Source organism: Rosa rugosa, chromosome 6 (genome assembly GCF_958449725.1).
Source record: "Rosa rugosa chromosome 6, drRosRugo1.1, whole genome shotgun sequence".
NCBI lineage: Eukaryota > Viridiplantae > Streptophyta > Magnoliopsida > Rosales > Rosaceae > Rosa > Rosa rugosa.
In genome coordinates, this window is record NC_084825.1 from 40,009,289 (window position 1) to 40,026,855 (window position 17,567).

The 17,567-nt window shown below is 38.8% G+C and overlaps 1 protein-coding gene across 1 annotated transcript; it reads left to right on the plus strand.

The window, feature by feature from the left end:
• The first annotated feature begins 8,090 nt into the window (after nucleotides 1–8,090).
• LOC133714149 (exportin-2) lies at nucleotides 8,091–13,179 on the plus strand. The gene is made up of 2 exons (XM_062140218.1): nucleotides 8,091–11,220; nucleotides 12,814–13,179. Exon 1 carries the CDS (start codon nucleotides 8,302–8,304, stop codon nucleotides 11,218–11,220), a length of 2,919 nt encoding a protein of 972 aa, XP_061996202.1. The 5' UTR covers nucleotides 8,091–8,301; the 3' UTR covers nucleotides 12,814–13,179.
• The last annotated feature ends 4,388 nt before the right edge of the window (nucleotides 13,180–17,567 follow it).

Sequence of the window (17,567 nt, forward strand, 5' to 3'; positions counted from 1 at the left end):
AAAAAAATCTGATTTGGGCACCCAAAAATTGTTCTGGGCACCCACACATCTTCTCCCTTTTGTGAAGTCGTGAAGACGTGCCAACGCAGCTCGCTCTGGCTTCTTCCCGTCGGTGCCACCACAGGTCGCCCCGCTTCGACCCTCCGCTTATCACCTCCTTCTACGATCAATCCCCGCCTGCCACATCCCCAGCCTCACTCTTGCTCCTTCGTCGCCTCTAAATCACAGAGGATTAAACCTCTTCATGGCCACTGTTGTAAGGGCGTCCTCTACTCCAGTTTCTCAGAAGCAGCGTTGAGGTCGAATCGGAAAGCAGCTTTGAGCCGTCGCAGAGGTAGTCGAATCCAACGGTGATTTGGCTCCTCAGAAGCGGAAGTTGAGGTCCGATTCGTCGTCGCCGATGAAGCCGAGTCCAGTCTCGTCGTTGATGAAGAGTAATTCGGCTCGCCGACACCTCAGTGCTTACACTAACATTCCTGCAAATTTTAGAGAGAGAGAGAGTACGTTTCAAATAGGAGGAGAGAGAGATCGTTGGCATATGGGTAGTTTATTAATTTGACTAAGGGTAAAATTGTCTTTTTATGTTAAATTGGGTAGCTAGGAATAAAAATTTGTTGTTTGGGTAAGTGGGATAATCTTTGCTTATTTTGGTGCTTTGGGTCAAGGACCCTTTATTGTTGGACCACAGTTTTGTAATATGTTAATAATGTCCAGGAATTGTCAATTGCAATTGATGTCTTGCCGTCATGGCCTTCTTCTTGTAGTTTCTAAAGGCTTGTCAGGGCATTACAGTGTTAAGGCAACTGAATTATATGCAGGTGCTCTGGGCTTATAAGCTCTTCACCAAGCAGGTTTCGATTCAACTAATATCATCTTGAAAATGGATGCGCAGAAGATAATTAATGATTTCAATGGTGACATTTCAGATTGATCGGTTGAAGGCCTTTTACTAGAAGAGCTGAGAACATTTTTCTGCTTTTTCTAATAAGTTATTTGTATTTTTAGTCCTAAGAAATATAATCAGACAACACATGTTTTAATTAGAAAAGCACCTTTGCATCCTGCATTTCAAGTTTGAATTGAAGATTGGCCACAATGGCTCTTCAATGTACTTATAACTAATAATCTAATAGAAACATCTCAATTGCTTAATATATGCAATTTCTTCTTCTCAAAAAAAAAAAAATCGACGTCATGACCGAAAATGTGCAAGTTTTGTGCTGCATGTTGTTTGATCTGTGTGCCTATTTTGGCCGTGATTCAATCCCATACTTTCGTTCTTTTGGAGCTTTCTATTGATTAAGTTGATCAAGTTGGCACTAGGTGCCCAGAAATATGAGACATATAGGAAAGCGATTATTTAGGAAGTTGGCATCGCAAGTGTTGGATTACTTAATCATTTCGTGATCAGTGTAGTTTGGCTCAAGTTTTTCGGTTTCGTGATTGTCTTAAGGTTTGATTTTTGGGTAGTCCATTTTTAGGTACCGTCCCCAAACTATTTTGCCAAGGCCAATTTGATACCCAAATTTTGTTGATCGAAGCAAAACGATTAGGGTAGAATAAAAAATAAACCAGTAATTGACTAAAAACAAAAATGAACTAGTGCGATAGCATTGCATGTCTTTTGGATTTGAGGGATTTTTGTGTGAAATTCGGTTAAATTTGTATTAGAGAATGAGAAAGAAAATTGCAAATGATTGTTAGTTAAGACATTTTACCAATAATAAATGTGAATTTAAAGAATAAAAAAAAAAAAGGGTGCGTGAATAGAGATTTAGGGGGGTGTATTCAATTCAGATTTTAAAAGATTTTGTTTGAGTTTTTATAATCCATGGATTTAATTAATCCACGGATTATTTAAATTCTATATGGACTCTGATTGATTATAATGGATTGATTTACTGGTATTTGTTTAGATTTTACAAGTCCTTATGATGTTTTTGGTAGGTTAATTTTTTTTTTTCCTTCTGCAAAAGCAATGGATGTATGAATCCAACTATAATGCTATATCAGTGACAAAAAAGTGTGTGTGTGTGTGTGTGTGTATATATATATATATGTCAATCTATCATTCTTTATGTTGTGTATAATGATATATGAATAATAAGAGAAAACTAATCAACCAAAATGTTACACAAAAAATAAAGTAGTAAACTAAAGGCATAATTTATTTCATATCTAATTTACAAAAGAAACATGTGTATATGTAACGGCCTATTCTGACTTTAGATGAATATATATTGGCACCCAGCTTTGGGTTTGATTAAAAAAAAAAAAAATGTGTGTATGTATCATCTTAACAATACCATTGAAAGTGAGCTTAATTAGCTAGAAGGATTAAGGCTTCCAGAGCTATAGTGATAAAAATAAAAAAATTATTAGATGAGAGCAGAGGCAGAGGCAGAGGAGGATAGTGGGACGATAGGTCTAAAACAAAATGGATGCATGAGTGTCACCTATTGAGAGCTGCTTCTTATTTTTTGGTGAAGAGCTTCTTCATTTTTTGAGTGAGAAAGAATCCATCAAAATCTCTTAGGAAGTGGTTGGATTATTTTTGAGTTTTGATATGTATAAAAAGTACTATAAAATCCTCTAAAATCCAGGATTTAATGAAATCCTTAAAAATCCGTATATTTTTGAATATCTACATATTTGAATGGATAATTTTAAATCTTTTTTTTTTTAAAGGAAGACGACAAACTATATTAAGTGAAAACTGAGGAGTACATGGAGCGATGCACAAAACATCGAAAGAACGCAATAAACATAACGAGATGCACAAACGCATCTGTAATGAAGAAAAAACAATAAAACATAATTAGATGCACAATCGCATCAAGAATAAAAGGTAACCAGGTAACCATGTGACTTAATGCCATAAGGCATTGTTGCACTGCATATGTCACTGAAGCAGTGTAATTAGGAGAGTAACCGTAACTGTAACGGATGATAGGACCACCTAGGAGAGGCGATTCGCTCACCAAGCGATCGAAAGCGACCAAGGGTACCAATACCAGAACCTCGGATTTAGGCAGACGAACTCTTAAGAACCAGAACCAATACCATAACAATATGAGCAGCTGTTTCGGATCCAAAATCCGAATTAGGGAAACACCCGGGTCCCAAATGCGGATCCAAATCCGACCTGAATCCAAAATCAAGTCTGCCAAAGCAAACATGACCAACATCCAGGCCCAATTGAAACAGCCACAAAACCAAGCCCATACGAAAACACTCTGGGCACCCGAGCGGCTGGGCACCCTTCCTGAGCCACTCCTCCACGCCGCCGAGCCGCACAGCCGGGCCGCCGAGACAGACCGCCGCGCCTTCAGGGTAGCATGGCAGCGACTAACCCGAGAACACTGCAACTAGATGGCCTGATCGAGATGCCTCTCGCCGAACGAACCTGAACTCAGTGCCTGTATCCACCAGAGGTCAAATCGCCGCCGCCGGAGATGGTCTGATCGCCGTGACTCCAACCAACGTCGAAACCACACGGCATCAACTCTACTAGCCAGAGAGCATACCGGAAAAAGAGAGCCTGGATCCCAAATGCGATTTGGATCCACAGATCCGCAAAGGATTCTCCTTCTCGAACCTGCCGGAGGACGAGCAACATCACGCCAACCAGAAGGCGACCACAAAGCCCAGATCGAATCAATCTGAGGAGGAGTGAACGACCTCGCTTCAACACGGGTCGAGGACCTCGACTTCTGGAGAAGAGCAGAGAAAAAGGGGGAGACGGCCATAAACTTTTAAATCTTAATTGAATACATCAAGATTTTAAAGGATTGTTTAAAATCTCAATTGAATACCCATAAACTTTCAAAATACAAAAAAATCTTGTAGACTCTTAAATGAATACACCCCCCTTAAGGTGTGTTAATAATAACACCCTTACTTATTAGATAAATTTAAAAATGTTCAAGTAAATCAAGAATATGTGTCTGGCCCAAACTCTATGTTACTTGTGCAAGTTGTAATAGGGTTTATCTTGGAGATATTCGAAGATTTCCTGACAGGACCAGCCCCGGATTTCACTCTGAAATCCGAAGTGGCCCTGCGGGGCCCACCTTAGAAGAAATTCTATTAAAAATTTGGCAGAACTTCCCCTAAAAATGGACTACCCAAAACCTGTAGAAAGACTAGTATTAAGTTCTAGAGAAAAATTCAGCTACCGTCCCCAAACTATTTTGCCAAGGCCAATTTGATACCCAAACTCTCAAAAGTATCAATGTGATACCTAAAGAACTAAATTGGTATCAACGTGATACTTCCGTCCAAAATTTCTGACGGCGCCGTCTGTTTGCTGACGTGGCAAGCACGTGGGTCTAAAAAAAAGTGAAATGACCAATTTACCCTTTTTTCTTTTTGAGAAAAAATCATCTACCGTCCCCAAACTATTTTGCCAATGCCAATTTGATACCCGAACTCTCAAAAGTATCAATGTGATACCCAAAGACCTAAATTGTATCAACGTGATACTTCCGTCCAAAATTTCTGACGGCGCCGTCTGTTTGCTGACGTGGCAAGCACATGAGTCCAAAAAAAAGTGAAATGACCAATTTATCCTTTTTTTTGTTAATTCATTTTTTTTTCCTTTTCTTTTCATTTCTTTTTCTTCCTTCTTCTTCTTCTTTTTAGGGTTTCGCGGCGCCAAGCAGCTTGGGGCTGAATCTTCCAATCGAACCCGATACCGGTCAAAGAACCTGCTGGTGCTGAGATGATCAACGACCCGTCGACGTAAATTGGGGCCGCCGAGTTGTTGAGCGAGACGAGTCGTTCAACTGGAAGGTACCGTGAAATAATCATTTTAGCGTGAAAATAATGGCACGTCAGCAAGATGACGGAGATTTAGACGGAAAGCTGACGGATCTCCGTCATCTTGCTGACGGATTTCCGTCATCTTGACCGGAATCGGCAAGGACTAATTGAGTGAAATTGGAGAGTTTAGGGAGTTTTTAGGTGAAATTGAAACGTCAGGGACTGAAACGTCGATACCCTATAAATATATGGAGTAAACAGTATTTTGTCCTAAATTCTATGTTGAGGAAAAGGTCAAATCACGTCAATGGGTGGAGGAGTTTATATACAAGTATACAACACATTCTAAAGATACCTAGGAGATCTCCCTAAACTCTCCTCCTCAACGTTAAAGTTGGACCCTTTCGGAATTCCACCTCCCTGCCAGATCAGGTGCCACAAGCTGATGGTTCGACATTTTCCATGTGCGTATACCTGCTGCCTCAGTATTGTTCGTATTAGAAAATATAGATCAGATTTACCACTAAGCCAATTAGTTAACAACAGGTGGAGAAACCCACATCCTTACGAGAGAATCTTGCGTAGGGCACCCGCACGGACACTTGGTGGGGAGGGCCAATGACTGCCCAGCAGGGGAGTGTTTTGGGTATTGCACTTCAGAGGGCAGGGGCAGTTTTGGAAAAGATGGAAAATTTCATCTCTTTTGATTGGGGGGCCGTAAAGACACGTGGTGGGGAAACCCCCACCTAAGAATTTCTCCATCCTTACTCACTATATATGTTTCAAAGGTAATCATGTACTCGATCAGTCGATCATGCGATGTGAAACTGTGCTATCACAGTCCTCATCTCCCGGTTAATTTTGTCGAGAGACATGGAGACCAGTCCACAACGCAAAATATACATCAATCAGTACCATTATTTTGGCCAAAGAAGTACCATTATTTTGGCTTCTTCAAGACGACGACACAATTACAAATTGCCTTACAAATTTAAGGGGCTATAAACTTGATGTTAATTTCCATCAACAACTTAACGAGAAATAAGAGGATGAAATATTCCATCACCAAAGGAATATATAGTAAGAATCAGGACTACTGGTAATATAAAGCAGTTGAGGTTTGAGATTTAAGATGATCAATTTCTTCAATGATTTGGGTTGAATTGGTTGATTGCTATGTGAGATACTTGTACCAGTGAGATACTATTATCATCAATGAAAGTACCATTAATAAGCATAGCGAAGCATCCATTTTGGAAAAGAAAGATCCAAGTAGGTCAAACCACCAGCCTGTCTGCAATTTGTGGAGCCATCATAGACCTCGAATGTGTCTCCAATAATCACTATATGCTACTTCAGTACTGCTGTCTGCAACATATTACAAAAACCACACCATAATTTGTAGAATCTCTGCGCCTTTTTTCGATCGTTTTTACCACAGTGACTGTCCAATATCATATCATAGTTTCCTGGCCGGACTCGAAAGTAATTGAGAGTGAAGCTTAATATTGTCTCTGAACGCCATGGAATCATGCACTCTATAACTATACCTTCTTGAATTCGAAAAAAAAAAAGTTTAGATTACAGTTTCTTCAATTGAATGTACCTGTGCAGCAGAAAGAGTAAGCTTTACTACAAGACGAAAGGAAAGACCAGGAACATCATTGTGGGGATGAGCAAGAAGACATGAGAAAACAAGTGGGTGAGGGCAAAATAAATGTCTTTGTTAGGTAGTCTAGTAGTTCTCATAATTTGACACCCACAGAAGGAGATGTATGAACAAAGTGTTACATGTGCGGAAATTTTTCAACGAAAGATGTGGAGGGAAATTCAGGGGGTCTGTGTCAGAGTTTTAATATAATTGTACCTGTTCAGAGTGATGTTGAAGCAGAGGACCCCTTTTTTATCCAGAATTCTGAGGAGAAAACGATGGTTGTATTGTACCCCGTCTTATTGTTTGTTGAAATGCATGACAAGTCTGTTGTTTGCTGACTGAAACATTGGTTACTTGGGTTAAGTGAAAGCAAATATAGATCGATATATATCTGTTCGTTAATGGGTTTCGTGTAATGCTAGTGCTTGAAGACCAACTCTTATAGCTAATGAGCAGGAAGAAATGATTTTATCACTAGGAGTGTGACCATATATTGTGAGATTTTACGTACAAAAATGATTTTATGCAGTATTGATATTGTGTTTATGTCAAAAAAATTGTCTGAATATAGGTTTTAGTTAGTATGTAAAACGAGTTTAGAATAATAGACACCATATCAACACAAAAACAATTAAAATGTTAAGATATGATATCTACAAAGCACTATAGGTGTTGTCCCAACAAGATTGCAAAAATGAAGTTAACAAGTTTGATTTGGACTAGTCTTATTTTGTGTCGCCCTATAATTGAACTCTAAAAAAGCTAGCTATTTCGACAAAAAATGTAATATTTTGCCATATGTTGTACGGTACAACTTGTACTTGGGTTGTGAGTATGATTGTTACCGAATGAGTTGGGTTGTGTTGTTTGTCTTATGCTACTCGTAAATTTTTCTTCCAAATTCCGCATCCTTTAGTAATTATGAAGTTGGTTTACAATAGAGGGGAAAGAAAGCAAACCTCAGTTACACGAACATGCTCCACAACTCTTCAATGTGTTATTCAAAGCTTGCAGAGCTAACGAGGACTTGACCGATTGATATATGAGTTTCATAGCTCATCACACCATTATGATACCAACCAAACTCCACTAGCACTAAAATAGTTGTTAATGATTTTTTTTTTCTTTTACCCAAAAAGTTTAGCTCGGTTAACAGTTGACAACTTTCAGTTGTTTAGGTAGCTCAACGGGTTAGAGCAAAGGACTAAAAATCCTTGTGTCGGTGGTTCGATGGCTTCCGTTCGCCCGACCTGCCGACCCATGAATTCTAAAGAATTCATGGGTCGGCATGCGGGCGAGACAGTCGATTAGCACCTTTAGCCGAGGGTTCCAACCTCTCTTCGCTCCTCATTGAATTGGCCTATCTCTTTCATATCAACATTGAATTAGGTGGCCATCCAAGTGACTAACCCACCACCAACACCAAACCTTTAGGATTGCTTAACGGGTTGGGCCGCCGTGATCACTTTATGTTTCAAAATCTAAACAATGGACCAAAACCTACAAAATAGACCCAACTACCCATATATTTAGCCCGATAACCTTACTTGGGCAAAAGAGAAGCCCAAAATCTTCCTCTTTTAAAGAATTTTGCCCCTTTTGAAATACTTCCCTTACATATACATATTGAACCGACCTTCTTCAAAGTCCTAATACGACATCGTTTAACGAATGGGAGCGTAGGCGAAACCATCCCTATAAGGTGTGTTGGGGGGGTTCTTCAGACCTAAACCCTTTTCAAATCCACCACCGGAATTCTCCTCTTTTCCTCCCGCCAAAGCTCGCCACATAAACCCTAGTTCTACATATCCGATCAAAAGAACCTCATAAAACCCTAGCCGTCAACACAAAAACCCTAACCTCTCTCTCTCTCTCTTTCAACGATGGAGTGGAACCCCCAGGACCTCCACACTCTCTCTCAGTGCTTCGTCAACACCCTCTCTCCCTCGCCGGAACCTCGCCGCCAAGCCGAGGCCATACTCGCCGATTTCTCCCAGAAGCCCAATTACGGCCTCGCCGTGCTCCGCCTCGTCGCCGAGCCCAAAGTCGCCGAGGAGATCTGCCAGGCCGCCTCCGTCAACTTCAAGAACCACCTCAAGGCCCGGTGGGCCCCCGCCCCCAACTCCGACGAGCCCAAGATCCTCGACGCCGAGAAGGACCAGATCAAAGCCCTAATCGTGACGCTCATGCTCAACGCCACCCCCAAAATCCAGGGCCAGCTCAGCGAAGCCCTAGTCCTCATCGGCAAGCACGATTTCCCCAGGCTCTGGCCCACTCTGCTCCCCGAGCTCATCGGAAGCCTCCACAAGGCTTCCCAGACCGGCGACTATGCTTCCGTTAACGGTATTCTCGGCACTGCTAACTCTATTTTTAAGAAATTTCGGTATGAGTACAAGACCAATGATCTTTTGTATGATTTGAAATACTGTTTGGATAATTTCGCCGGAACCCTATTGGAAATTTTCTTGAAAACGGCTAATTTGATTGAGTCTGCCGCCAATGCCGGCGGAGGTAATGCGGCGGCGCTCAAGCCTCTGTTTGAGTCTCAGAGGTTGTGCTGTAGGATTTTCTTCTCGTTGAATTTTCAGGAGTTGCCTGAGTTTTTCGAGGACCATATGAATGAGTGGATGACTGAGCAAAGGAAATATCTAGCCAATAGTTATCCAGCGCTTGAGAATAGTGCTGATGGGCTTGCGGTGGTGGATGAGTTGCGCGCAGCGGTGTGTGAGAATATTAACCTTTATATGGAGAAGAATGAGGAAGAGTTTCAAGCTTACTTGAATGGTTTTGCGCTGGCTGTGTGGAATTTGTTAACAACTGTCTCTCAGGCATCGAGCCGTGATCAGCTAGCCGTTACAGCTATTAAGTTCTTGACTACTGTTAGCACAAGTGTGCATCATAATCTGTTTGCTGGTGACGGAGTGATACCCCAGATTTGTCAGGGCATTGTGATCCCGAATGTGAGGTTGAGGGATGAGGATGAGGAACTGTTTGACATGAACTACATTGAGTTCATCAGGAGGGATATGGAAGGCAGTGATCTCGATACCAGGAGGAGGATTGCTTGTGAGCTTCTTAAAGGGATTGCTACCAATTATAAACCACAGGTTACCAACTTGGTTTCTGTACAGATACAGAATTTGCTGACCTCTTTTGCCGCAAACCCATCTGAGAATTGGAAGGATAAGGACTGCGCAATATACTTGGTTGTATCACTTGCTACTAAGAGGGCTGGTGGCACTTCTGTTACGACTGATCTTGTTGATGTTCAGAACTTCTTTGGGACAGTGATTGTTCCAGAACTGCAGAGTCAGGATGTGAATGGATATCCAATGCTTAAGGCGGGCGCATTGAAATTTTTCACAATGTTCCGGAATCATATACCAAAGCCTATGACATTACAATTTTTTCCAGATTTGATTCGCTTCCTTCGTGCAGAGTCCAATGTAGTTCACTCTTATGCTGCAAGTTGTATTGAGAAGCTTTTGCTGGTAAAGGATGAGGGTGGACAAGCAAGATATACTTCAGTAGATATTTCTCCAGTGCTGCCACAACTGATGACCAACCTCTTTGAGGCTTTGAAGGTTCCAGAATCTGAGGAAAATCAATATGTGATGAAGTGTATTATGCGAGTTCTCGGGGTTGCAGACATATCCCGTGAGATTGTTGGACCTTGTATTACTGGGTTGACATTAATACTCAACAAAGCTTGTGAAAACCCCAAGAATCCAGTATTTAACCACTATATTTTTGAGTCTGTGGCTGTCCTTGTGAAACGAGCATGTGGCAAGGATGCCTCTCTCATATCGATTTTTGAGATAAACCTTTTCCCCAGTATCCAGAAGATATTGGTCGAAGATGTGCAAGAGTTCTATCCTTATGCACTTCAGCTACTGGCTCAACTTGTTGAGTTGAACAGGCCACCCATTCCACAGAGTTACATGCAGATTTTTCCAATGCTGTTGTCTCCTGACTTGTGGAGAAAGGCTTCCAATGTCCCTGCTCTTGTGCGTTTGCTTCAAGCATTCCTTCAGAAGGCACCCCATGAGCTCAACCAAGAGGGCAGGTTGAGACAGGTCCTTGAGATTTCCAATAAGCTTGTCTCAGCCCGTAGTACTGATGAACAAGGTTTCTATGTGCTAAATACTGTTGTTGAGAGCCTTGATTTTAATGTGATTGCGCCTTACATTGGTCAGATTTGGAGTGCACTTTTCACAGTTCTCCAAAGCAGGCAGACAGGAAAGTTTATCAAGTGTCTATTGATTTTTATGTCACTCTTTCTGGTCAAACATGGCTCTACAAACCTTGTCGATTCAGTGAATGGCATTCAGGCCAACCTATTTCTGATGATCTTGGGGCAGTTTTGGATACCTAATCTTACGCTTATTACAGGAGTCATTGAGACTAAGTTGACTGCAGTTGCATCAACCCGACTTCTGTGTGAATCTCAAATGCTTCTGGATGCTGCAGCCGTTGAGCACTGGGGGAAACTGCTTAACAGCATTGTAACCCTTCTTTCACGAACAGAGCAGGACAGGGTTGAAGAGGATCCTGAAATGCCTGAATTTTCAGAAAATGTTGGATATTCCGCCACCTTTATTCGGCTGCACAATGCTGGGAAGACTGAGGATGATCCGCTGAAAGATATAAGAGATGCAAAGGAATTTTTGGTGACTTCATTGGCTAGGCTTTCTGCGCTTTCCCCAGGCAGATACCCTCAAATCATCAGTCAATATGTTGAACCAACCAATCAGGCAGAACTACTTCGTCTCTGCAACTCTTATAACTGCCAAATTGTTTAAGTGAGTATAAAACTGCAAACTTCTTCTTTGCTTTTTGATTATGCACGATTTTCTATTGCTTCTGATGGATAAGTATGGAGCATGTCTTGATTACAATCTGGAACTATTTGTGTTGATATTTAGTTTTGGCCATAATATGTAGCATAAATACGTGAAACACAATGAGGCTTAAAGTTGAGTCTGTTGTAGACTGTGAGTCTGATCTGTTCTGATATCGAAAGGTGTTGCTTTGTTGGTTTGTTTCTAGCATAAGAATGTCTATTGTATCCCGTCTTTGTCGTTATTCTTTCCCATTCTCTTTGAAATTTTAATCCATCCCTTTTCATTGGTATGACCTTGTTAACTTTATCTATTCTTCATTTATAATTTTTTTTTCAAATTGATATATTTCATATTTCTGTGAAGTGTATTCACAATTTATGTGTGTATAAATGGTGTATATCTTAGTAATGTTTTTTTCATTGGTATACTAACATGTGTGCATTTGTTTTATGTATTAAATATTGCCACTTCAGAAACTACAGGTTAGAAGTGGATAACAAAACATAGTATTCTTGGGAAAAGCTATAGATTAGAAGGGTGGTACTGCAGTAATCAATAGCTTGAAAGTATATGTTTACCTGGAAGTACAGTAGATCTGTGTGTAAACATTGAAGAGATTTCAAGGGAAATAAATAATTCAATGATTTGATCAGTTAATATTACTATGGTACAAGAGAAAGTAACAGTATCTAATCGAACACTGGTAGATTAAGTGCTGGTAATAAAAAAAAGGCAGAGTTGCTGTATTGAGGTATAAACAGTAACTCAAGGACATTTGAGTTTAATGATTTCGGGAGACATGTAAGGAAGTTAAATCTACAAAACTACAGTCTACGAAAGTAGTGCTAAGACCACATGCTCAAAATCTGAAAGTAATGAGTGTAGGTCTGAAGTTAAATCTGAACTGGCCAAAAAAAAAAAAAGTCATCTTCTAGATTATTGTGCTTATGGAGAAATCTGTTTGCTCAAGTTTCATTTGGGGAACTGAAAGCGACAGAGCTCTGGTTGAACATGCGCTTTCTTTAAAATTTTATTTGCCTAATATATAGTGCTCTTAATTACTGTTAACTAGAGATATGTAATTATGGGAGATCATGTTGTATGCATTTCTTGGACTAGGATCTTCTTTGTTTAGATGTGTCTTGTAGTGGCAGATATTTGGCCTTGCTGGTTCGGTATTCAGGGGTTTACACCAATATGTTCAAGTGGTTGTCTAGTTGGTCCTCTAGGTATCCGGAACATCTGAAATCTGCTGTACTTTTTCCTAAGCTCTAGCATATTTGTCTTTATTTATCTATCAACGTTCAACATATATGCTGTTACAAGTGAGTGTCTACCTCGGATATAGTTCAATTTGTCAAGTGCATGTAGAAGTTTTTGTTATTGCATGTCAGAGATAATTTCATTAACCTTCTAAGCCAGTTAGGTTAATGCACTTATTTACTAGTCCCCTTTAGATAACTTTTTTTCTACTTCTTTTGTTCCTGTTAAATCAAAATTTAATAACTGCTGCTACAATAAATTATCTAATGGTTGTGTGTGAACTTTCAGGACTTCATGTGGCTATGAAGATGAGGGCATTTTATCTTCATTGAATCTCCGTCAGCATGCATTTGTGAGCAACCATTACTGTCTCTTAGTCAACGGTTGTAGATGAGATTACCGTCATCTCTGCAACTCCTAAGATGTTCTGCAGATATGATATGAGATTTTTGGTTACACTTTTCAGAGTCAGTCTTCCATGCATAGCAATCACCCAGTGGTTAATTGTTATTACATCATCATGGGAATTTCTTCAAGTCCTCTGTTGTCTGCATATGTTGTTGTCATGTAAACTTGCTTTTGTCCAATATTATTGCATGTATACATTATTGCATCGCTATAATTTTAATGTTAATGACATCTCAGTTGGTTAAAGTGAGTAAGTTTGGTATAATTTTCTTGTTTCTACCAAAATCGAGTAATCTTTCTGCCTTAGTTGAAGCCGACATAATTTGTTAACTTGGGCTAGAAGGATTCCTCCTGTGCTTTCCCAGTATTAAGTTTTAATATAGTGGGAGAAGAAAATTGGAAGCTTTAGTTAATTTTTTTTAGATTGTAGTGGGCGCATGTTTTCAGCACTCATGAAATATATGCAAGGGGCCTATCATCAAACTTGTTTCTGGGGTTCCTATGCTTTGCCATATTGTATTAGTGCACTGCATCTGGAGCACAATAGTTTTTGCGCAATCTGCGGTTCCTTAACTGGTTCAAGATCTTGTTGCAAATGCTATTGGTTGTTGCCAGATTACTAAAGTTTTGCACAAGATTTGTAAAATCTAACTATTGTTGTTGTTAGCATTATAAACAATCTTTCTTATTCAATACTAGAACATTCGATCCATAAAAGAGAAAACAAAGTAAAATACTCCCATCACCTATGGAAAGCTTGTGAGACAGTTGTTTTATACCCCATTGTTTATACCTCTCAAGGTCCATAACCTCCTATAGGACAAGACACCCCATCTCATTGGCGGATGGAGACCCAGTCTTCCATCCCATGAGTGCTGCCTAGGTTTGACTGTTTGAGCCCAATGGCCTATGACCCTTTTGAAAAATAAAAGAAAAATGTGAAGTCAGTGGACCAAAATCAAAAGGTTCCCCCCCTTTCCCCCATTGAAATGAAACAATAACTGGGTTTTTCATCAGCCAATGAATTTCTTGCACAAGCACCAAGTGATGTTAAAACAAATGTGTAAGTGATAATAAAAATTAGGAATGCTGTCAGTTTTGCTGGGCTGCTCAACTGACATCCACTAAAGATAATTAGGATTCTTTTTGGAGGATTAATTAGTGAATGGTTGACATAAACTGTATCATATTAAGTGTCAAATGGAGGTTCTTACCAATCCCAAATAAGCCTTGTCCAATCCCAAATATTGGTACATGAGCAAATTCAGTCGTTGGGTCATCAGGTCACCCACTATTCACTGTTTTTTAGTGTTAATTTCACCAACTGGGTCACCATGGTGACCTGCACAGTGTATTTTGTGCCCTGGGTCACGGACACAGTATATTTCGTGACCCAGAGAATAAAAATATACACTAAAAAACAGTGAATAGTAGGTGACTCGGTAACCCAACGGGTGACTTGCTCCTAGGAAAAAAAATTATGATTGTCATGTCTTTTGGGTACCCCCACCATATGGCCAATGGTCCCTATCTATGCTGATAAACCTAGACTCACCATCATCACTGAATTGATGGTCCAAAGGCCATTTCCAATGACCAATCCCATTTTTGCTAACCTACTAGCCTACTTAGAGGTGAGTTTACCTAATTTGAACAATCCTTTGCCATCTATATCTCTATGGCTCACTATGTGTTTCAACGAAAAAAGGTTGTAAATGCTCCAAGGTATTTATGGTGCATGATGGAAACAGAACGGTGGACAACCCAACAACCCTAAATATCCAATAGAGAAAAAGATAACATTATCCAAAATTGTCCAGCAATTTACTTCTGTTTTTAGTCAGGAGCGTTGAGAATTTTAGACAAGTCTTAATAAAAACTAAACTGTTGGAGAACTGACCAAAGACCTTGCACTTGATTGTTCTCCAGTGGTGGACTTCTACTAGTCATATTCTATAATTCTCATCATCCTCATATGAAAATAAGATGACAATAGATTCATGAATCATCGATCCATATGAGAGGTTAGAGAATATTATATACCTACATTTCCCGAATGTCCAAAAAATAATAAGACCTTTATTTTCCCCTATATGGTCATATGGGTTCTCATACAAGAGGTCAAGATAACTGTTGAAAAGAGTCTCACAATCTCACTGTGTGAATTTTAATGGCAACTTTGCATTGTATTATTTTTACTCGTTAATTTTTGCATGTAAAGAAGATATATATGATGATAAAAATGGTCTAAATATGCTTTGATCCGTAAATGAAAGTTTAAATTCATCAGTAGGTTAGAAAAAAAAAAAGGTAACGTATATTTTACTACCCTATAGTTTGTCCTCAACAACAAATCACTTCCTCTACTTTCAATTTTGAAAATTCACCAACCCTTGTCGGGAAAAATATAAAAAAGCAACGTCATCCATGTTCATTCTTCATCCGTTTTTTTTTTGTAAATGCTAACATAACTAACATGGGAGTGATGGGACCATGTCTTTGTTGACAAGAATAACCATAGTGAAAAAAGAAAAAAGAAAAATAATAATGCCCATGCTTGTGAATCCCACCATATGCTATACTTGGGCAACAACGATATCTTGCCATTGAATGAAAGGATACATCTTTGGTACAACTAGAAAATGGTTTAAGCAACATAAGAAATGAATTTCTTTTTTTTCTTGAGTGAAAATATAAGAAAGAACTTTCTAGCATTTTGTTAAAATTAAAAAAAGAAAAGAAAAAAGAATAGTACGATTGAGAATGCTCATTATTTGAACCAAGCTTTTGCATATTAATTTTTCTTTTCACTGTGGTATTGGACCAGCATAGTTCAGCTACTCATGCTTGTCTTTAGTCTTCACATGTTTTAACATGAATTATAACTTCAAACGGATGCCTATCTCTCTCCTCAAATTACATATAGGCGCCAAATTAACTAACTAAACTTGACTACTTAATTATTCTATGTAGGGTTAACCTAGTCCAAATAGTGCTAAAATCTAGGTTGGAGAAAAATGAAAAGAAGTAAAGGAGTAAGGTACCCAAGTACCTCATAATGTGTTAAGGTTTAGGGCAATAAAGAAACATAACCAGAATTGGTCTCCACATGGGGTTTGCATTCAATATCAATTGTCCCACCAATCATGTATTTTCACAATAATTAATGTCACACAAGGAGGGTACATCCCCTAGAGGGAAGTCACTCTCTCTCTCTCTCACATGTCACACACATATACCCTTTAACTTTAGCTGCTTAGCATCAGCCTAACCCAAAGTAACGGGAACAGTTGAAAGATTCTTCCAAGATACCCAATCTTTTTAGGAAAAGAAATAATAGAGAGCAAAGGAGATGCTTAGGAGAGGTCAAAAGAAGCCATCTTGTTAGCATTAGTCACCAAATAATCAATGTTACAACTTTATTTTGTCAATTTTAAGGGATCTAATCTCCAATCTAAATGGAATCTATACAAATGAGATAGATAAGATTATTATACGATAAGTTAATTTAATTTTGTTTTATGTATTCTGATTGGAGTAATTGTATGTGTATGATGGTGACATTAACCCTTGATATCTAAGTGATCCTTAAGAGGTGAGCAAGAGTCATTTTGTTCTTTTAAGCTTAAAATATGCCTTTTGATCAAAACATTCATATCCTAAATAATGGATTCTCAAATAACTAGAATTAATTATTGTGTTTGGCATGGCATTGCTTCCTTTGTTCTACATCGTGTTTGGCATGGCATTGCTTCCTTTGTTCTACATCAAAGTGTCAAAGGGATTTTCTTTTTCCTTATTTTTTTCCCCTTATTAGTGAGGGTGGAGGAAGGAAACGGTTTGGGTCAAAAAAAAAAGAAAGAAAGAAAAAAACTTGCTTAATGTTTGAAAAGATGCAAAGCAAGAATCAAATCTTCATGTGTAGTTTTAGTCTAAAGTTTGTTCTTAAACATACTCACATTATAATCACATTATTCTTTGGAACAAAGGGTACGTGCATGAAATATTTATATATTTATAATTTATTAAATAGTGCCTACAACTATCTCTTACTCAATTTCTCTATTGTAGAAGAAGATTATTAATTGGAACATTTCAGCTATTGTGATATGCAAATTTTATTTTAGGTTCATTTAATTTTTTTTTTATTGAATGGTTTAAAATAATTCAATGTACTAAAATGTCTCGAGCACATGTATTTATTTTACCTTTGAGTCTCTAAATTCTTAGAGTGATAATCATCACTCACCATTTTTTTTTTCTAAGGAAATGGAGACGTACAATTGATATTTGAAGAGCGGGTTATCACCTAATTGACACAATCTGGTCATTTCTTGTAACTAGTGGTACAATGGATCATACGAACTCAACATAAAAATTGACAAAAATAACTAATTATACACAAATCCGAGGAACCTTTCCCCATCTCTCACTGCTTAAGCTAATCTTCTCCGTGTGATAATATTTAATACAATTAGTGCTTTGCTTTGGAGACAATGGTTCTCATTAGTCATTACAAGTCCAAATTAGACTAGATAAATAGTTTAGAAACCAAGGGTGATTCCCTTCAAAGCTCTGCTGCACTCCCCTCCTCACGTCTGGGTCAAACACTCAAATGCACAAACAACATATGA